The following is a 24180-nucleotide window of genomic DNA, read 5'->3' as shown; positions in this document are numbered from 1 at the left end:
GGCTACCCCTCTGTCCCTACGTATGTCTGCTATATGAAGATGTATCTTGATGATCATCATGGGAACCTTTGTTGATGAAGGTCTTAGACTTTACAACTTTTGGAAACCCAGCGCATGCTGATGACAGATCTTAAAACATAATCAGTGTTTAACTATTAATCATTTATCAATATGTTTTGCTAATGAATTACTGACAGCCAGTCTAAGTAAATTTATCCTCAGCACTTTTCGTTACACTCCATTACTGAGTCTAACGAAACCTTATGGGAGGTAGCGTCAGGTAACCTTTGAGATTAACCAATCAGAACACAGCTCACCAAATCGCGAAAGTGCACATTCGCACATACCTTTTGAACTTTTTATCTCGAAAAGGTTCGTACCCAAATGATTCCAAATGCTATTTAGCATACGCTCGCTTCTGATGCACACGGCATACGTCATGACAACGATGAGTAAAATGTCGCTGTTAGTAGTGTTTCTGGCAACATTCAAGGATGTCATCTTGCAGAAATATTAGGTGATGGTAATCATGTCAACAGAACATGCAGAAACCCCAAAGCGTATATACTGCTGGTCAAATAACTGTGTTATATGCGGAATTTTGTTTGTGGAGAGATTTGTGTCAGTGATGTGAATATTTTGAAAGTCCCTCAAATCCCTAAATAGTAGCAGTTGTCTGATTGGTTAAATCTATTTAAGCGTCTCGTGTTTGATTGGACGGTCATTGGTCGCTCAAAGGTTACCTTACGCGACCTTCTACTAGGTTTTGTTAGACTCAGTGGTGGAGTGTAACGAAATACACTGAGACTAAGTTTACCTAGACTGACTGACAGCTAATTGGTCAGTGTTCATTACGTATTTTCCCTGGCTTGTTTTTCTGCTGGTTTGTTCCATCTCTACTTGGTATCTCCTACTTGCCCCTATTCTGCCTGCTTCTAAGGGCAGATGAACGGTTGACAATCTGTTTAGCTCAGCAGTTCTCATGGACATGAAGGTAACAATCTGTTTAGGTTGGCAATTCTCATGGACTTAGTCTGTTTAGCTGGTCATATTTTGACTAGGTTGACATATCTGACAAATATACTTGACAAATTGTGTTACACACGTTAACCCCTGTAAGAGGCCACAGGGCTCCAGCTATTTTTTCAACATCAGGAATATGTATTCTTTATTATTTCAATACAGGGGTACTGGAAAAACTCAAGAGTACATTTAGAGTACTCAATGGAATTGAATGACGTATCCTTTTGTTTCATATATGCACCACACCATATCAACTCCTGTGTAAACAGGTCAGTAAACAATAAAACAATACTTTCTTCAGATAAATACTTCTGTAAATGATGTTAAGACCACAGACCAGTGCTGTGGTGCATATCTGCTACGTTTTCTAACTTATTTCCTATTGTGTCAAGCATATTTCATCTGTACATATGCCGATACTTCCGTTATCTGGAGCCCTACATTCTGCTCATAGCTAGAAGTTGTTCTTAAGTCACACTTAGCAATATTCCAGCTATATGGCGGTGGTCAGTAAATAATTAAGTCTGCATCAGACAGTCCAGTGATCAATAACATGAGTACTGATCTATGCAATTAGGATAAAATGGCACGTGCCAACAAAGGCTGTGAAACTGACCACCCAATCCTGTTAGTCACTTTGTCAATGAGTTTTGTTTTACGCAGCACACAGCTATATTTCAGCTATATGGTGGTCTGTAAATGATCGTGTCTGAACCAGACAATCCAGTGATCAACAGCATGAGCATCGATCTGCACAACTGGGAACCCAATACATGTATCAACCAAGTTAGTGAGTCTGACCACCTGATCCCATTAGTAGCGTCTTACGACAAGCATAGTCACCTATTGTGGCAAGCATGGCTTACTGAAGACCAATTCTAATTTGGATGTTTATGGGACATTAGACACCTCATACAAGCATGGCTTACTGAAGATCAATTCTAGTCTGGATCTTTATGGGACATTAGTCACCTCATACAAGCATGGCTTACTGAAGATCAATTCTAGTCAGGATCTTTATGGGGCATTGGTCACCTCATACAAGCATGGCTTACTGAAGATCAATTCTAGTCAGGATCTTTATGGGGCATTGGTCACCTCATACAAGCATGCTTACTGAAGACCAATTCTAGACTGGATCTTTATGGCATTTTTTCATTATGACACACTATGTCAAGAGCCTGAAAATGTCACAAGCATACAATTGTAATGTGTTGATTATTGTGTATATTTTTTTGCTTTACAAAACACAACTTTGCAGATTCTGATTCCTTTTGGTATGGACTTACAGTAACAAATTATCAAAAATTCAAATTCAACTTCTAACGTTGAAAAATAATTTCGAACAATTCATTAATCTTCCCCTAGTGCAGGGAGAAAAAGTGGTTTCACCAGATGTGCTGTGCTGCACAGTGATTAGGTCTGTGCGGATTGAACTGCGAAGGTGACTTCTTAACCCACAGGGACATATATGTCCTTCCTCTACATACCTCACTTGGAAGTCCAATAAAATTCTAAATATACCAGGCATATATAAATACTTCACAGTTTTGAATTCTGCGGAAAATTCCCAGTTTCTTGATACTATCCACTATTATCTCAGACCAAGCTAAAGTGCTTAAAATCGCCTTTCAAAATAGGCTTCATCGTAAATGTCACCATTTTTCAAACTGTACAAAATCGAGATTCACAGCGTTATTTGCAGTATGTTTTGAAATAAGAAAATCGGATAATTACTGGGAGTAATGAATTTCAAAAATAGCATATTAATGATCACTGATATCAAGTTTTCATGTAACCAGTAATGATAATTCTGAAACGTCACCGATGTACCCAGAATCGGTTGGGATGTTTTCGAAAATACACTTACACGAACTCTTTCCGCCATATCGGATAGTGTTTACAAAGTCACGTTTTGAGAAGGCCGGTATTGAGACGCCTATTACATCATGTATACTTCATAGTTAGCTGCGACATATGTATCATTGAATTCCCCAAGCATCTTAGAATCAAATTACAAATGGTCTTTGTCACCAATACCAACTATCTAGACAAAACGAAACGAAATATACTTTGTATGAAAACGAACGCTGTGCTCGAAAGACAGCGCTTGACTGAAATGTAAACAAAGAAAAAATCCAATTTTACACTACGTAGCATTTTCGGAAATTTTCCAACATCCAGCAGTCTAATCATTGCTTACAATGGCTCAATACGCTTAGTATATTCAGGGGAAGAGTATCGTAGCAAGAAAAAACAAACTGAAAATAGATACAATGAAAGCATTTGGTAATTCATAAGAAACTGTCAAACTTTTAGTCCAGCGTGACGCCATGACTGACACAAAATCACGCAGAACGACAACGGTACTTATTGGCATTTCTGGCTTCTTCCGTCATTTACAATGTAAACGATAAGAACATATATCAATACACAGATAGTCAGAATAATTCTGATTACTTACATCTCACATTTCAGTACAAAAGATCCCTGAATCAATCAAAAAGTCCTCGCAAAATCCTGTGTACCCTTCTGAGCGAAGCCGCCATTTTGAAAGAAATCCGTCTTTGGTAGTCATGTCACACGTCAACATTGTTGCACATATTAGGCAATTTCTTTGAGGTGAAGGTCGGTTGAACAAGAGTAAACACAATGCCCATACCATTCCGATTGCACTTGTAGTATTGTGATGTATATTTTGCGCATCATTCAGATATTTTTTCATGAAATTGATTTCAGTATCTACATATATCCATGTTCAACACCATATCATGTGTGGATATAAGGTATCCGTTTTTATTCTTTGAAAGCTTTTGATTGTTTGAATAATATTTACATGGGAAATTGACTCAGTAAGTGTACTATACCACATTTTAAGCCTCTACACAAGGGGTGGAAGATCACACGTAGCCATTACTGCAACATGTGCTTTAGTTCCTGTGATGTGCAATATTCAGTATGCTGGGACAAATATTGCAGTTTCATATGAACAAGTTCATAAACAGCGATTTAATTCCAACTTATAAGTAAAACTGATAATATTAATGAAAATGATTTGTACATTGGATGAAATGTAGGGGCACACATACTACTATTTAAAGGAATTGTCTTGTTCATTGTATTGTTTTGTTTCATTTTTATAGACAAAACAATTATGAATATTAATTGACCAGGTGCGAGTTTGTCAAAAACGTTTTATGATTCATTATCTTTTTTTTCGATAATAAAGTCAATTCAAATTCGATTAAAATCTATCTTATGGCAGAATGTCTAATTCAAACAATATTTATACGAAAATTGTTAAAAATATATTAATCAGGTCATGTCTTAATTTGGACAAGCCTTACGTACATTTTCTAATACCTCTGTACTGAAAAAGAGATCTCTTTCTACCTTTCATTGCATACTTATGAAGGGAACTGATTTCACAATCATGAGAAGAATGGTCTATTTCCTAAATGAATACTCAATGAATATTCAGGTGTTGTGAAATTTCCATTTACACTAAAATGATGCTAGGCAGGTGCGCGTGTTGCTAATAATAAGATATGTAGTAAAACCGTCTAATTGTTGATATATTCAGGATACTATTTCAGTGATAAAAACCATTCATTTTATATTTTGGCTAAAAAATGTTGAATTCTGACACAGAAGCCGAGATCTTTTACACCTTGAGTGGAAATTAGGTTAGATATATACTAATCAGCGACCAGAGTTGTCTTTTTCCGACAGCACAAAATGCACAAAACATAACACAAAACTAAAATGTCGCATTATTTTCAGTTATTTCATTACATTTGAAAATGTGGCTGTTACTCTGTTAATAATGATGGAAAATTAATAAAAATGCATCTACACAAACAGGAGAATATGGGAATCCAAGAACTAAAGTATGTATCGGATAGGGACATCCAAATTGCTATTACCTGCTTTTTGATATAGTGCACTTGCACCTTTTCTTACAAATTGTGAAACTACCAAAAGGTATCCTTTCGCAGAAAATTTACTGTTTTTGAACACACACAAAAGTTTTGGACAACTTTTAGCAGTGTCTATTTCTCAAACCCCTGAGGTAGCCGCAGTTATATTTATACCAACAGATAGGAAATTAAATATTCTACATGTCTGTGCAATTTCATAGCCGTACACAGATCCAGGACCACGCGAGCGCAAATCTCGCACAACCCTCACTTTTCAAACCTTATGAAAATGTGCACCTGAAAAAACACTTGGCATCCAGGGGGTTAAAACACAGTAAGTGATGCATGCAAGGATTATCACTGCGGTCAAAGTTGAGAACAAGAGATGTTTCTTGTGACTAGAAGTATCTTGGGTCTGCAGTAATAAAAATGCACTGGTCACATATATAACGTTATATGAATCCATACGGATTAAAAGTTACACAATAAAAGTTATCATCCATAAAAAAAATCTTACTTTCTTATTGCTCACCATACTTCTAAATTGCTAATCAAACAGATCATCACTGTACACACAACAAGCCCTATGTGCATCTGCAAAAGAACCAGCCAGTGAAAAGACTGTTACACCTGAGTGCACATCCACCTGCTCTGACTGGGTACGGTCTCCCGGGTCCTTTGTATCGAGGGAAGTTATTTGGTTTTTCTCACAATCAGTAATGTATATTATAAGTAATGAATAAGTGATAATTGTGTTTTTAATTATGTTTGTTTGTTTGCTTACATATGACCTTTAACTTTTAATAACTGAACAAATTATAAAACCTTTCAGTAAATGGTCTCAAAATAATAGTGTTCATAATTTGGTTATTTTTTTAAAAATAGACTTGACAGTTTTTCAGTCTCAGATCATGTTTCATTCAGGTTACATATCTGGATTCTGAGAACAGACGTTAAAAGGACAGGCTTATTCTCGAACACTTCCAAGAATACTTCTACCAAGACACCGCCTTACCAATGTTAACACCTCTGTTTACTATGAATTATTCTCCTGCAGAAAAAATACTATTCTTTATAACTTTGCACAATTTGGAAAACTTCTTAAAAGGATGACAATCCTTCATTTTTAATCTTGCCTCAAATTGTCTCTAGTTGTGTACATGGGCCGATGATCTTTACACATGAATAAACAACTGACTTGAATTGAACTGCATAAATCTTTCATGAACGTAACTAGAATATATAAACTGCTATGCTAGGTCTGCTTGACTTTCGTCTCTGTCTTTACTGACGCATATTCTTTTCAAACTTATACATCAATTTGGATGAAATAAGCAATATAAGTGTAAATGGTATTCGATGTAAATCATATATATTGATAAGATAAGATATTGCATAGAATTCCATGAAGAAACAGCAGCAATATTCTATAACTACAAGCATAAACACAGTAGTTACAAACATATTGAAATACAGATACATAAAAGATGTACATTTTAACAATTTTACAAATCATATGTTGTATAATCACATGGAAACAATATGAGGAGAAGACACAAATAAGAGACAACACTATTTTAATACACAATATTCATTTAAAAACTGTACATGTCCTGAAATATTTCAGATAGTTTAAGGACTTGTTTGAAAAAATGGTTAAAATTGTTCTTTATATAGTGTGTAGCAACTTTTTGATCCCGTAAAGGCAATGTTTGTAGAAGCGATTCCCTTTCTTTGCTATACTTGGTACAAGATATCATATGGTGTTGTTCACTTTCTACACATTGCACGACTCACAGAGAGCTGTTCTAGTGGGGTTACAGATTTTGTATATATTCCAGTTTCAATTTTGAGTTTGTGATTACTTAATGGGTGCTTGACCTTATCTCCACATTTGGACTGGAGTATAATTATGGTTGATACATTACATTCAGTCAAGTTCACTATTTCAAAAGTTTGCTTTACTTATTAAATTTATGAAGCCAGTCTATACTGTGATCATAAAGATCTATATTTGCTTCCGAGGCATCTTTAAGTATCATATTTGTTGTGTTGGAGAGATATATGATAAACATATATTCTTACATTCTTAAATATTGTATCATTAAAGAACTAATACTATATCACAAAATATTCGGGACTATAATTAATGAGACTCATCTATGCAGAACAAATTTGTTGAAAAGAACATTGACTGATATGTTCAAACTCAACTAGGTTACAAACAACTCAAATGATTAAAATGTTTGTGCCATCGCAACGAGCAAATAAACAAGGAGTGCCAGGTAGGGTTTCAAGTGCATTTTAGGGAGTGAGTCACGTCGATTCTAATTATTTTTAGAACCAGGTGTTTACGTCGACGCGGAAAATGTTTCACGAGTCCAATTCGAGTACGGTCGGAATAACTGAATTATCCCCTGATCATAAATACACTATTTACGAATTTTCTAAATGATACAAGAACAGTAGTGGTCATACTGTTTACATTCCGAACTCGAAATATTTCCACATGTCCACATACGGCCCACGTGTCTACCACGTTACGATCATCGAATTTATGATGTCTACTTACTTGTAAGTCATTCCATCGCCGCCGCCAAAGAGTTGAGCACCCGTCAAACCATCGTCTGGGATATAACCGGTTCCCCCTGTGATTAGGTAATCGGCCATACTGAAAATGAAATTGAAGGGTGAAGTACCAAGTCGAAACAGTACGGGATTGGATCAATGGCGGGAATAACCTCGTTATAGTGAAGGTCAAGGCCAACAGTCGTGAACTTTCTAAAAATAGACACATTCTCGAGTGGGGATTCCCTGCGGGACAAAACCCTTTCAAACATAATGTGACTAAAATGACTGCTACTTGATGTGAAGCAGTTGTTAAAGTATGCCACTGAACTGTCAATACATACCCAGACGCTGAAAAAATGTCCGACTAAATTACATTTGACAAATTATTTGTGACGTATGAATAAGTTCATGGTGCGGAATTCGAAACAGGCAGTCACCGTACGACGTTGATCACGTTTTCTTTAAGTGACATATCTTGTACCAATGACACATCTGTTATCTGTTTAATACTAAAACAAACACAAACACAAAAAACATAACATTCCTAACATAACAGAAAGAACTATATGAGCAAATCAAACTGGAACATTTGGGGATGCTGTATATTAGGGGTTAAGAGAAAGTTCTAATGAGTCAGTTCAGATTTACACCGCACTGTGCTATATGGCGACGGTCTCCAAATTAGCGGGTCTGGACTATGGATCTGACAATGTAGTGATTAACAGTAGGAATACGATGACCAAGGCAAAGTTTCAGACATGCATGCAAAGTTATTCCAGACTTGATCGAGTTTGGAAGAAAGAGCATCTGTACCCACAGCGATCCGAAAATGACTGACTCATGCATGTATGTCTTAACATGTTTTCTATTTGGATTACATGATTATCACTTTCATAATGGCATTCTGTCGCATTTGTTTTCAAATATTAGGATTAAATAAATTGATTAAACTCATTTAGCGGAGTAAGTTTGTAAGTTGAACAGTTTAGCAAGATTTTACGCATTCGCTGATTCAACTATTCTAATGTTAACTGAAACACCTGAAAAAGTCTTAAGACTAGACGGACATCCATTATAAACCTGCCTTTGGATATTTATTAGACGCGTCAGAAATTAATACACGGATTTTCCGCATTATAATCTATTGATACGCACGATCTGGGTCGCCACGATATCCACTGCTCAAATATTATTTCCGGGTCGTTGCATATCATTGGTCATTGCTGCAGTTCAGGATAAGAACACTAACGTTTCATTGGGCACGGATCCGCTTTTTTCGCGACATCACGTTGCTTAGGTACGAGTGAGTACGAGCTGCACACATCCACCAATTATATCTAAGTACACAATCTGCTCGGGTACGCATCGCTTAGTTCTCCTTGTACCTTAGCTGTCCTTGTACCTGTGAATGTCAGGGTTAGAACAGGGTCTTCAAGAACTCATGCTTGTCGTAAGAGGCGACTTTGGGGGTCGAGGGGTTAGACTCACTGACTTGGTAGACACATGTCACATACTCCAACTGCGTAGGTCGATGCTTATGTTGTTTAACAGCGTTGTCTGGTCCAAGCAGCCGTCATGTGCATGCTTCGATATTTAGTTGTTGCTTAACACCGTAACCAGCAACCAATTAGTTCCTCTTGAGTTGATCTCACTTTATTCCCTTAGGTCTGGGAGACATCAGAAATGGACTTCAGACATTAATTGTACCCTTGTTAGGAATCGACCCAGGTCTCCGGCGTGACGAGCCTACGCTTTAACCACCGGGCTACCCTCCTGCCCCCTTACATGAAGAGGAAAATTCAATAAATGTTTTAAAGTGACTTTAAGTAGTCTATGGAAAAAGCAGAAGGTAAAATCCTTTACGTTCACAAAGGTTTAACATTTTGATATTTTATAAGTTAAGAAACAATACCAAAATATTCATAAAAATATAGCAGTATTTTCCCAAAGAGTAAATGTTGACTCACACATTGGCCGTAGGATGTAAGGATTAATATACCAGTTAATACCGACTTAACTTATACGAACATGCACATATGTTGCTTTGAGGTTCGATAAGTTCAGACTGAATTTGCATGTCTGCCTGGGTCAAAAGTCGGATAAAGGAATAAAGGACAAGGAGCCAGAATTAATTAATGTTCATGCTTAGCTGCACTGATATTATATGACCGGTTTAAGGTGTAAGTAGTGGAGTTGCCGTAGACACGCGTTTGAAGAGCCTCGGACGCATGACACGTGGTGGGATTAAGGTTTGCACACTATCGACCGGTATCACATTATCACGTGACCTCTTTATTGACTGAGTATGGGTTTAAGCCGCTTTATTCCAGCAACATCAGGCCTGGGGGCACCAGAAATGAGTAAGTAAGTGAGTTAAGGTTTACACCGTACTCAACAATATTCCAGCTTTTTGTCGGTGGTGACAAGAAGACAAGGCACTGCATAAATTGACATGATTTCGAAAAAAAACCCACTTTTATGTCTTAGAATAATGATAATGTTCTTGGTATTTATGTCCTATTCGTCGAAGGGACGGTGGGTAACCTAGTGTTAAAGCGTTAGCTTGTCACGCATAGACCCGGGTTCGATTCTCAACATTGGTACAATGGGTGAAGCCCATTTCTGGTGTCCCCTACACCCAGGGAATGGGAATGAAATGAGACCACATTAATGGAACTGATAGTTGTTTGATGTTTAACGCCGCAATCAGCAATATCCATGCTATAGAATTGGTCTTCAGTTACTCATTGTTGACTTGTGAAACGAGAAACGTGATCGGGTAGTTAAGCTGGCTGACTTGGTGGACACATGTCATCGTATCCCAAATGCGAGAATCGATGTTCATGATGTTGATCACTGAATTGTCTGGACGAGACTCGATTATTTACAGAACGCCGCCATATAGCTGGAACTACGGCGTGACGAGCGAAGGTTTTATACCCTAGGTTACCCCACCTCCCCTAGTTTTTACAACTATTTATAGTCATTACAGCTTCGCTATAATTTCATTAGTTGATATTACATGGTCGGTAGCATACAACTGACACTGTTCAAGAGAATGTAAACTCAGTGAATATATTCATTCAATCGCTTCAACGCCATGTTTCCGATCAAGAGGGTACATTTATCCTACCGGATACCATCTCATTGATGCATTTCATACTGTCACTTGTCTGCCTCCTTCTCTATGGACGTGGGGCAGGATTCAATACCTCAAACACTAACTAAGGTGCTTATAATCGAGAACCTAAAACAACCAACTGTAACTATTCCCAAAGTCACCAATACATAGTACTTAAAGCTGTGAATGGAACTGAACCGTTGCTCACAGTCATCTTCAATCTGTGCAATACTGATGACTGTCCCGTTCTTCCGAAACACTGATAGCACCTACTATACCCCTTGTTAGACGTAGACATTACATCTATTTCAGCAAACATGAGGCTCTTATGGTACACGGGAAGAGGCTTGGGTGATGAAAGATGGGCCTTAGGTGTTGTGAGTGTTAGGTAATTGGCAATCCTTGTATAGGGACATCCGCGAAACCTGGAAATCGATCAGGTCTTCCTCCACGGACGACATCTGGTTGGAAGGCATGGAGCGGGAACAGCAGAGACGTGTGTTGCACGTCGGTGTTTGAGCTGACGTTCTTGTTGTGGCTGGTGTACTCGTGACGTTATTGTTGTGGCTGGTGTACTCGTGACGTTATTGTTGTAACTGGTGTACTCGTGACGTTTTGTTGTGGTTGGTGTACTCGTGACCTTACTGTTGTGGCTGGCCATGGTGTACTCGTGAATATATAGTTGTGGCTGGCAGTGGTGTACTCGTGACGTTATTGTTACGGCTGGTGTACTCATGACGTTCTTATTGTGGCTGGTGTATCCGTGACGTTATTGTTGTGGCTGGTGTACTCGTAAAGATTTTGTTGTGGCTGGTGTATTCGAGGCGTTATTGTTGTGGCTGGTGTATTCGAGGCGTTATTGTTGTGGCTGGTGTATTCGAGAAGTTATTGTTGTGGTTGGTGTACTCGTGGCGTGATTGCTGGTGTACTCGGCAGGTGTACTCGTGAAGTTACTGCTGTGGTTGATGTACTCGTGAAGTTGTGACAGGGGTACTCGTAAAGTTGTGGTTGGTGTACTCGTGACGTTGTTGCGGCTGGTGTACTCGTGAAGTTATTGTTGTGGCTGGTGTACTCGTGAAGTTGTGACTGGTATACTCGTGACGTTATTGTTGTGGTACCCGTGGCGTTATTGTTGTGATTGGTGTACTCGTGGCGTTAATGTTGTGGCTGGTGTACTCGAGAAGTTATTGTTGTGACTGGTGTACTCGTGGCGTTATTGTTGTGGCTGGTGTACTCGTGACGTTATTGTTGTGGCTAGTGTACTCGTAAAGTTATTGTTGTGACTGGTGTACTCGTGACGTTATTGCTGTGGCTGGCCATGGTTTACTCGTGAATGTATAGTTGTGGCTGACAGTAGTGTACTCGTGACGTTAATGGTACGGCTGGTGTCCTCATGACGTTCTTATTGTGGCTGGTGTATTCGTGACGTTATTGTTGTGGCTGGTGTACTTGTGAAATTATTGTTGTGGCAGGTGTACTCGAGAAGTTATTGTTGTGGCTGGTGTACTCGAGAAGTTATTGTTGTGGCAAGTGTACTCGTGACGTTGTTGTTGTGGCTGGTGTACTATTGTTGTGGTTGGTGTACTCGTTAAGTTGTAGCTGGTGTAATCGTGACGTCGCGAAATGTTACAGGTGTAAACGAGATGTGGTCAATGTCGGGCTGGTGTACTCGTTGCAACATTCTCATGTCTGAACAAACAGCCTCGAAGATTAGGATGGATCATACCATAATCCCGTGATGATGCATTTGTTCTCAGTTTATTAACGCCACAGAAATCTTTTATTCACCGAAACCCCTCTTGAATTGTTTGCTTAATATGTTGCTTAATAGGCTGACAACGCATCTCAATTCTCTGTTGGCACAGGCGTGCCTCTTATCGCCTGCTCTACCAGAAATATTCTCAGCCATCGCAATTACAAGTAACCACGGCATAAATTATTGACTCACACACTTTTGAGACTGCGTGTCTGATTACGGGTACCAAGCTTTTCATACATCATTGATTACCTCGTAAGAAAGGAGCGTCAGAACAGCGTGTCTGATTCTGAGGTGTGGGTTCGAGTCCCGGATGGGACTCAACTCGCATAAGTACAAGATTTCGGACTAGCACATACGTTGTATTTGACCACTTTCTTAATGGCATTGTGTAATCATAGCAATTTCATCGAAAGCTCAATTCTGTTGACATGCAGATTCATATGTAAGTCAGTCTTAACACCAAGTAACTTGCAACATGCTTGCCTTACGCGCGATGGTTCTGGCGAATGAATTGGACTTCATGTCAGTTTACCAATATCTCGGCAAGGGAAACCAGAAACAGGATTCGCTCGTTAAACCCATGAGTGAGTGAGTTTCTTAATTTTACGCCGGTTTTAGCCATATTACAGCGATTACAGCGTGGCACACCAGAAATAGTCCTGACATACTGTACCAATGTGGGGAATCGAACCCATGTCTTCGGCTTGACAAGCGAACGCTTTAACCACTTGATTACTCTACCGTCCATTAAAACCCATGAAGAGAATAAACCTGTGACTTTCGAGAGACAGCGAACGCTTTTACCACTGTAAAATCATGGTATGATTTGGCAAAACGTTGAACGTTGGATGAAATGCAAGGGTTCGGTTGATTTCCATCATTGACAGACCGATACAAGTTTGAAATACTTCAAATCCCCTCACACCTATCCGTAAGCTTATATAACCGGTTTTACGACATAACCCCTAAATATTTTACCTGCCGTAACCTATATTTACTCACTGGAACTAACGACACGAACTGGCGACATTCCTCGTCTCGTTGATATTATTACGTTGGTAAGATCACATTTTAACGTTCAGTTTTTACACAAACAAAACGTATATTATCAATAGTGAAAGAGATGCAGAAGTGATGAACTACAGGTGTTTTGGTGATCAATATTTGTTCGCTGTTTGACGACGGAGTGTCAAATATGTCTTGTGGTTTCTCTAAATGATCGAGCTGGGACCAGAAACTCCAGTGATCGACATTATTAGCATCTATCCACGCAGTACGATGAAAGGCGATTGAAGTGCTTAATAACCTGATATTCAGCAGTTTCACAAGACCAGAGTTAAGGACCTATTTTATGTTATTGAAATATTTGAAAATATCAAAAAGGTGCACAATTTAAATATTTGAAAATATTACCAAAGGAACAACTGAAATATCTGAAAATATCAACATGTGAAGAACTACATGGGCAAGGTTTATTGATAAACAACTTCTTTATTCACGATGTGACGTTTCGATACATATTCTTGTATCGTTGTCAAGAATGTTGTCATCAAGCAACGATGCAAGAATCTGTGTGGAAACGTCGCATCTGAATAAAGAAGTAGTTTATCCATAAACCTTGTCCATATATTACTAACTTCTAAACAGTGCAACAGAAAGAAGTTAAGTGAACAACTATTGAATGTACAAGTTCTCTGTTTTAAAAATCTAGGCTTTGTTCAAAGTCTGGTGCAGACAGCGAGTCGGCACACTTTTAACTGAACCTGGGGCAGTTGGTTCGTTTGGTCATGCCGAAGGCGCTGGTTCGATTAACCTCATGGGCACAACGTGTGAAGCTAATTTCCGGTGTCCAGCGTCGTGCCACTGCTGGAATATTGCTAATAACGGCGTAAAACCAAACTCACTCACTCATTTTAGCCGGGCCATACCGCAACAGACACGACCTGAAAGACGCACTCTTAACTGGACCGCATCGTGTCTTTGAGACAGGCACGACTCAACAGCGTTAGACGTCATGTGTTCCTACTCTGGTTGAGGCCATGCTAAGCGTAAATGATTCATACGGTTATTCAATATCCCTACGTGCTTCGCCCATTACCTTGGGTGCGTAAAGGTCAACGACAACGCACTGTGTCTCGTCCTCATCCCTACAGACAGACGACAGATACCGATGACCTTCGGAATGTCAGCGGAACTTGCCGAGCCCCTCGGCGAATCCAACGCTATTGTTGGATAGAAACATGAAACAAACCAGGGCTTTAGGAGTGGTCAAGTTCATTCAGTATCCTCAACAAAAGATGAACCATATCTACACGTTGTATATGAATCGTCGTATTGTCTGCACATCGCCATACCTTTATGACAGTAAATGTGGCTTCATGCCTCTTTTAGCAATATTCCATCAATGTCATGGCGGGGACATCAGAAATTGGCTTAACACATTGTACCCTTGTGGAGAATAGAACCCGGGACTTGGGCGTTACTGGCGAACGCCCTATCTTTTGTGATAGATACCTGGCTGTCATCAAACCCGTATTCGGGTTTGCTTATTTGCTTCATCTCTTCAATAACAATTCTTGCACAGAATGTTCGCAAATGTAATTTGACTGGATTGTTGGATTGCCAATATGTAAGAAAACAGATCACAAAAGCAGGCTTATATTAATCCCTGGAAGTTACATGGTTAAATGACGTACTAAAATACAAACACTTCTATTATAAGCTAATACACTAAAAAGGCATCAAAACAACACAAACTGTAACCCCCCCCCCCAAAAAAAAACACCAAAAAACCCCCAAAAACCCAACAAACAAACAAACAAAAAAACACACACAAAAAACAACAACAACAAAAAACAAAAATCAAAAACAAAAAAAAAACACAACAAAACAAACAAAAACAAACAAAAATACAAAACAAAACAAAAAAACAACTCAAACAAATATACATCTAACTGAATGTATGTACACTATGAAATGCTACAAACATAATATGTGTTGGTTTGGAGCTATAAATTTTATTAACGTGAATTCAGCACATACCTTTATTTTTTTCACCTATCATCTTTGGATAGCGTTGATATTGATGAGACTGGCCTATTACACTTGTACCTTGCTCTATATTCAGACACGACAGATTATTGTAAAATAGTCTGCTTATTAACAATGTGTTAGACATATCTTATGGCTATTGTGGTAACTTGCATTAAATTAACATCGTAAGTGCCCTTTCGTCAAGAAGAAGACTATTTCGCATCCGTTAAGATATACCCAAGTAAACTGACACATGTAATCGTCTGCTTAACATGTTTCCAACGAGAACGCACGATCTGCACGTGCGTGGCCGTATTTACCCCGAGTGCGGACAGTGCGCCTAGCTAAGATTTGTTGTTTACATGGCGGAGGCTAACTGAAAAAAGCTATTTCCTTACCTGATGCTTTCTTGGCCTCCTTGGTGAAGGCGGTCAGTGCAACGTTTGCCTACAGTCTCGTATTCTGAGACTCGAGCAGGGTCCATGACGACAACCGACGACATCAACGTCTACTGTCACCTAGGCCCGGTCAGCTGATGACAGCTGCAGACAGCGATAGCGCCTTCACCGGCAAATACAGCGCTAATCCTCAGGACTGTCCTTTTGAAAATGTACCTTGTTTATTTTGAACACGTGTATCCGACAGTTGAAAACAAAAATGTGTGTCGGCCTGGAATATATATCCACAATGAGAACAGTATCACATCGTTATCGCTGTGCAGCCGACCATGATAGACCCATCCATTCGAAACTGCTAACCGCGATACACCACACAGTTGGATCCTTCAAGCTTTCACAGCATCGTCTTTACATTACAACACCGTCATCGTCTTCGTACACTCACGACTACCATACTGATATACAGAAATACGATGCAGACCGGTTCAACTTCACAGGCGCTATTATGCAAATATTGACAGCATACAGATCAATCGCCTCTAGATGACCCACAATGCAACTCGTTCTCTCATCTGAGTGACATCCTGCTTTGGTCGAAGTGTACATGCTCGGACGGATCTATTCGATTTTAGCGAAGTAGCTTCAATTTTATGCTATCTGTTCGCCTCGCGGATCATTATGTGATTTTATTATGATAATAGTACCATGTCAAATCTTGTTATGAGTCGAGGCTAATTCTCTTACAACATGAGGACATTGTACGCCAGTAAATCAATAATTTATCTCAGTCGCCCTGATATATGAATGTTATCCACATGAAAGACTGAATTGAAGAGACGGTGAGACATAACAATACCTTTACGTATGATTCACAAGTCACAATGGACACATGCATTTTCAAGGCATGCATTCGTAAACACAACGTGGTGCCATGGGGATGCCCTACCACTGAGAGACACGCTATATGTCTTTACAAGTCATGAGTTTGTTTACAAGGCGTTGGGGTAGTTTTGTGACTTAAACGTTCGCCTTTTGGCGAACACACGTGTTTGATACCCACCATAGATATAGTTTGTGAGGTCCATTTCTTGTGCCTACGGACCGGTGGGTAGCCTGGTGGTTAAAGCCGAAGGTCAGGGTTCTATTCCCCACATGGGTACAATATATGAGGCCCATTTCTTGTCTCCTAAGCCGAGATATTGCTGGAATATTGCTAAAAGCGGCGTAAAACTAAACTCAACCACACTTACGTCCCCGCCACAAATTGCTGGATATTCCCAAACGCGGCATGAAACGATATCAATTCACTGCTTCCATTTCATGGCTTTTAATTATTAACTTTGTCTTGACTCTCATATCGAGTACGCACCCCTCTCCATAACCCTGCATCACCCTCTGCTAAAGACGAGGGGACACGGGGTAGCCTAGTGGTTTAAGCGTTCATTTGTCAACCGGTTTCGATTCCACTTATGGGTATAGTGCGTGACGCCCATTTCAGGTTTTCCCTTCCTTCATATTGCTGTAAAATTGTTAAAAGCGGCGTAAAACCACACTCACTTCCTATTATTGTCTCGTGCTCACGAGGCTGATTTGAAGAAGACTAAGAAAAGTTCCATCCAAATACGAATTTTCAAAATTTATTTAGCAGGTGCAGGCGGGCTGGGGTTGACAGCTGTGTTTCAGTCACGCTGTGTTTATACCAGCTATTGAATTTAGTTTTTCGTCATGACATGATACTAGTAACTTATAATCGGTATAATTTAGGTCAATTATTTTGTGTGTTCAAATGCATTAATCAGCACTGTGCCATCTAACATGAAGTGTATGCGTTTCAACCTAGACTATGTAAGACTAGCGTGAACATATCAGCTGCAGGAAAACGCGCCTACTTCAGGTTCCAGCTTTCTCCTTTGTCTTGGAATGCAAAATCATTAGGCCCACAATATAGTAGAATTTTAAAGCAGAGAACGTCGCCCGACGCCACCAGAAATTTGGGTTCCAACAGATTTCCCTAATATAGGGTACAGGTTTGACATCGATTCATCATGGCCATCCTTGCGGTTCATCACGTTAAATGTATAAAATGCATCACGTCGAGCTTTTCTCCTTGCGAGTTGACCCAGCGGGCAAAACGTTCGCTCGTCTCGCCAAAGGACCGGGTTTGACTGACAATGTGTGAAGAACGTTTCTGGTGTCCCCCGCCGTAATACTGCTGTAATGTTGCTAAAGGTGGCTTAAAAGCATGTTCATTCACTCACTGTTGACCATAATGACCACGCTCATTGTGTGGTTAATTATTAAGATCGGGCGATCACCTGGGGTAAATATCTACTGTACCCGTGCCGACGGCCAGTTCCGAGTAAATAACATATATAATTTAAGGTCTGTATTTATTTCCCAGTTGTGTATATTTTCAAGATAATGTAAATGTGTAAGAAACGAAAATCTACTCTAAATGAAGACAGTGCCTCAGAAAAAATTCTGGTAAATCATGATAATATTAAGATAAAACGAAGATAAAGTGATAAATCGAGTTGTTGCGAAATATACCTATTCTGCCTGGTAGAACACTTCTACTTATAGTAAAACACATTAAACATGTAACAAGACATATTCTACCAAAGCTTGTTACTTATGGCCAGTAAATAACACACAAAAACAACACACTGTTCTTGTCTTAGTGAGCTCAATGCAGAATGTGTCACCTGAAATTATGACATTAAGTCGATGTATCGTTGCTATAGCTACGAACGTGTAAATGGCAGTTTATCCGTGGCTACTTATCACATTGTAGCTGTGTAAACGTGACGAGCGTGGCTATTTCGAGTAGTTAAACAGCGTGTGACACGGTGTAGACGGTATGTAAACACATGGACAATATTTCCATTTTCCGGAGCTCATAATGTTCGTAAAGTTTAAAGTCTTATATAATTTCTCTTTAGGCTACAACGTCTGTTTTTGGTGTAGGAGTCCGTGTCTGTGAGTAACTGTAATTGGTCCTAAGTTGGCACCGATATAGTCATCCCTGGGTTGTTGCAAAAAAAAAAAAAAATCACCCCTTATATTTTAGTGAGGGAGGGAAAAACAACATTCCATCAGTCTCACGCGGGACACCAGGAATGGTAACGGTGATTAGCTCCGGATAGTCTTCATAACGTTCAGGGGGCGGTGGCCTAGCCTAGTGGTTAAGTCGTTCGCTGGGAGCCCTGGGTTCGATTCCTCACATGGGTACACTGTGTGAAATCTATTTCTGGTGTGATATTGCTTGAATATTATTAAAAGCGGCGTAGAACCAAACTCACTCACTCACCCACTCATAACGTTCGCTTTTTTGTTTTTGTCAAATCTAATTCTAAAGTGTAAGCTGTCTCTTGTCCGGCAGTTTTTGCTTCCTCTTCCAGTGTTCAACCAACCTCCACTATTACTGACGGTGGTGTTAAAAGTGAAATCATCTCTTGCTGGTTGCCTCAATTGAAATGCATGGCGCACTCGCAATATTGCAGTCCAGGGTTTCATGTTAGAATGGTTGGATGGTTTATTTGGTAGACACAAAATATTTCTCGCCCAGTTCAAACAATTTCTTTCTTGAGAATACTTGTCTAGTTTGGTTGTTGTTGTACGCCGCACGCAGCAATATTCTAACCACATGACGGTAGTCTGTAAATAATCGAGTTTGGACCAGACAGTCCAGTTATCAACAACAGCATCCATCTACCTAGCTGGGATACAATGACAACTGTCACTGGTACGCCAACCGGACCACCCGGTCCCGATAGTCGGTCTTTACGACAATCATTGGTTAGTGAAGACCGGTTCTAGCCCTCAACAACCAAACCAACTCCGTCAGTATAACAGGAGTTACATTTCACCCGTTGTGCTCGTGTGCAAAGTTCAAAATGGTATGCTGGGAAATCCAGTTTGCACTCCATATATATGATTACAGAACCGACTGAATAAGAAACAATACAACTTGTCAACTTCGTCATGAATACATGCTGTAGCGCAAGACAATTTTGCTAAATCACCATGCTATGGGAATAAATGTACACGTGTGCCGTTCTTATCCTTCTTATCTCGAAAATATTCAATTAAACTGCTGAAATTATATAATTAACATACAAACTTAGAAATACTCGCATAAAGACATCCTTGTATAATGACATGGTTGCTATGGTGACCCTCAACAACTGGAAGTACCGCCATCATATACATGAAGGTGAAATTTTGCTGAGTGCGCCGTTAAAAACAAACCATGCAAAAATAGTAGGATAGCGTTCAATTCCGCTACATATGCAACGTGCAAAGAAGTCACATAAATACACGTTGGTCTGCTCATGCACGATAGAATCGTTTGTGCCTCGAAGAGCACACGAGTGAGTGAGTTTAGTTTTAGGCTGCACGCAACAATTTTCCAGGTGCATGGCGGCACTGAACAGTAACACTGAACACCCTTAAGACGGGACATACAACTTCAATCTTTGAAGACCTCTTAATATTAACATTGAACTCCCTAATGACGGGACATACAACTTCAATCAATGAAGACCTCTCAATATTAACATTGAACACCCTGAAGGTGGGACATACAACTTAAATCAATGAAGACCTCTTAATATTAACATTGAACTCCCTAATGACGGGGCATACAACTTAAATCAATGAAGACATCTTAATATTAACATTGAACTCCCTAATGACGGGACATACAACTTCAATCAATGAAGACCTCTTAATATTAACATTGAACACCCTAAAGGTGGGACATACAACTTCAATCAATGAAGACATCTTAATATTAACATTGAACTCCCTAATGACGGGACATACAACTTCAATCAATGAAGACCTCTTAATATTAACATTGAACACCCTAAAGACGGAACAGAACATACAACTTCAACCAATGAAGACCAATATTAACATTGAACTCCCTAATGAGGGGACATACAACTTCAGTCAATGATGACCGCTCAATCTATGTAACATTGCACTCCCTAATGACAGGACATGCAACTTCATTCAATGATGACCCTAAAATTATTATCACTGTAAGTCAGTTCAGTGGCAACGTGCAGTTCCTGTTGAAATTAAAAGGTTGACAAGTACCACAGGTAACTGGAGTCAAGAACAATGACAGAGAAGGGCAGCATTACCTTCCTTCCACATCACACACCGGAGTCCATGTCTGTTTGATCTGGTTTCTCTTATGTACATCAGCTCCTTTGTGAAGGAAGTGATGTAAAATCTAACGATAGTTCGGCGTGGGCAGCTCTGCAGACTGGTTGATAAGGCTAAATAAAAAAGTGAAATGTTTCTCGGGCATTGACGCGTCACTTTTATTTGTGTGCGTAACATTTTTTTATTGCCATGGAATTTGATTAGTAGTATAGGGAATGACAGTCCGAAAACACTTTTCAAAAACCCCTCTAAAAAGCCTCATTTAATAAATGAGGCTTTGGTGGGACCCTTAGCTCTTGCTATTATTGCCCCTACTACAAAGCTACACCATCACGTTTACCGTGACTTGGCAGGCGGTAACACTGTGCCGTACGGTACGATCAATAATTCTTCTCTTACAAACCCCCTACCCGGCCCATCCCTCAAGTAGTACATATCCACTTTATCTATGTTGTAAGTTTTGACCGACCATATAGGATCGGTGGCTCGCTTACGGCTATGTTATGTTTATATCGAGGAAACAGTTTAATGTGAACCGCCTACAATCTCTTTGGTGTTCATAATAAAGGCTTGCTGGGCTTTTTGTATTCCCTGTGCTATGTACTTTTTTTTCTCGTCCTCGCTGATAGCAGACTTACGAGACTTGGATCGAATATCTTGTTTCATTCCATTATATTTTGTGAGTTCAGAGAGGATTGAACGAAACTCCTCTTCTGATATCTTACTGTCAGATAGTGCCGTGGAAATTCGCTCACTCACTGTGTTCAGCTTTGCTTCGGCCAGAACCCTGATCTCGTCGTGTTTCAATGCCTTACGATTAAGTCTGCGTGATACTAACTTAAGCGCCAACCCTACCAACCCTGTCACCCCAGCCGTTATTTCAATACCTAGCACTATAGGTGCAGCCACGATGGTGGTTAACAACCCAACGCCTGCCGCCCCTAGTCCCATGCTGGTTGCCATAAGGGTAGTGTCAGCCCCATCCACGATATTGAAAGCTCTATTATATTTTTTACATAGTGCTTTCCGCGTGTCACGGTCTTGTTCTAGTTGACGTTTCACATCACATAACTGCCTCAAGCGGAACCCATCTACGGTTTCCAATGTCTTCGCTACTTCCTCTACGACTGGGTACAGGCCCATCCTATAATGTATATTTTGAAAGATATTTTAATTGGGGTTCAGTTAATATTCTATCAATGTATTTGAAGTCTACAAGTTCTAGACTACTAGTCAGGGCAATAGGTGAGAGGCTAATAGAATTTCCTGTTGTAATAGAAACCCCAGGGGAGTTTATTAAATGTTTTATATAACCAGTGGGGGTATTCCGTTGTATAACAATACGACAATAATCGGTTGTGTGATCCCAGCGTATTGACACCCCGGGTAAAATTTGGTGTACTATTGGGTAGTCTCTATCGGATAAACCCGTAAAGAAGACTTCTATGATGAGGGTGAAAGGGGAGGATATTCTATCAATATTACTGCTAAATATTAATTTATTGTTTGGATAAACAAATAACCCTTTTTTATTGTAACCAGCAGATTGTCTGTGTATTAATTCCCTCTCCGGAATGAAATCCCCTGCCCAGATACCGTTGTTCTTAATCTTAGTGATAAGATCATCTTCTTTTAGTGTGATATAAGGTGAGGTGGGTGTTAAGTTGATCAGCCATTTGGGCTCTTTTAAATCTGGTAACGGCACCCGTCTGTACACGTTGTTTTTGAAGTGCAGGATGTATAATTCATCTTCCTCACCAGGCTGATCGAATCCCTCTGTATCTCCCAGGTCGTTAAACGTAGTGTTGGGATGATGACTGGTCATTATTATAATATTATTATATAATTTTCAACTGGTTTTCTGTTAATAATTCAGGGATTAAATTCATATTAATAAAGTGTATGTTGTTAGGTAGGAAGATCTTGGTTAGTGATATCTTGTTTTCCACGATCACGTTGACACCCTGCAGACTGGTGTTGGAGCCGACACCCACCCGCACGTAAACGCGGCAAATTTGATTATTGTGTCGTTTCTCCCACCCTATTTTGACCCCCTTCACGATCTCGACGTTATCCCCCGATGATTCCCCTAGGTAGACTCTGATGACCAGTGTTGTGTTTGATGGTATACCATCTAGTATTTTGTCCACGCCTTCGAATTCAGACACCAACTGTAATGTCACGTTTTGCATGCCTGTTTTACTCGATAGCATGTGGAGTGGTGAATTGCTGATTGGGCTGACGACTACGCTGCGTCTCTGAGTTGGGACGTAAGCCACGAGCAGGAATCCATCGTTCACGATTTTGTTTAGGTAGTGGTCTTTGTTATCAGTGAACACGTAGGGGGAGAAGAGTTTAATATTGAGAAACCAGTCGTTATCGGTTAACAACACCCACTTGTCATCGTCAGTGAAGGCGAGCTTATATGGCCGGTTCTTTTCGATGGCAGTTCTCTCAACATCATCTAAGTCGAACAGTTTACCTCCGAATGATGGGTATATTCTCCAGTTGTCATCACCGGTGTTGACGAGGGCGTACTTAGTGTTGACTGTTGCTCCTGTGGTATCTACTACATCGCTTAGGGCTCCACCGGAGGAGACTTCAACGCGTTTGTAAATGTTGTTTTTCAGTTGCAAGGCGTACGTTTTACCATCTACTCCGGGAGCGTCGAAACCGCGTGTGTCTCCGAGGTCGGAGATCCCGATATTGACGCATTTTTTCACTCCGGGTCCTTGTGCGCTGGTCATGTTACGTGAAGCGTTAAGCTGAGGTATCCTATATTTACAGGATTATGATTTATATCTAACACTGATATTGTCAGTTCAGGTATGTTGCCCTGGGTTAATCTCTTATACTGCCGTGGTGAAAACGACTCGGTTCTACCGTCGTTGAATTTTTCAGTTTTCACCGGCACTGCTCTCAGTATAGTGGAAGGGTGGCCTCCTTGAATGTTATACGTTGTGCTCACCTGACCGAGATGAATGTATAGCTCTCGGTACGGTACTAGGTCGGGTAACTTCGTGCCTGTGACGGTTGTTGTTGGTTTTATCTCGTCAGGAGACATACCGAGCATCCTTGCTAATGGTCGGCCGAGCCTCAAAGGGTTTCTTCCATTGTTGATTAACACCACTGTACCGTTTGAGTCGTTCATTTTGAGTTCAGCTCCCAGGGGTTTGA

The 24180-nt window shown here is 40.0% G+C and overlaps 1 protein-coding gene across 1 annotated transcript in view; it reads right to left on the bottom strand.

The window, feature by feature from the left end:
• The window catches only part of LOC137296078 (inosine-5'-monophosphate dehydrogenase 1-like), a 47037-nt gene extending 30726 nt beyond the window's left edge, over positions 1–16311 (bottom strand). The window contains exons 1-2 of the mRNA XM_067827739.1: positions 15826–16311; positions 7516–7614 (exon numbers count right to left, since the gene is read on the bottom strand). Coding sequence (XP_067683840.1) covers positions 7516–7614; positions 15826–15929 — 203 coding nt within the window. The 5' untranslated portion in view covers positions 15930–16311. The remainder of the gene's footprint in view (positions 1–7515; positions 7615–15825) is intronic.
• Positions 16312–24180: the final 7869 nt, after the last annotated feature.

The sequence above is a fragment of the Haliotis asinina genome, chromosome 9 (assembly GCF_037392515.1).
Source record: "Haliotis asinina isolate JCU_RB_2024 chromosome 9, JCU_Hal_asi_v2, whole genome shotgun sequence".
Taxonomy (NCBI): domain Eukaryota; kingdom Metazoa; phylum Mollusca; class Gastropoda; order Lepetellida; family Haliotidae; genus Haliotis; species Haliotis asinina.
This window is presented reverse-complemented; position numbering and strand designations above follow the sequence as displayed.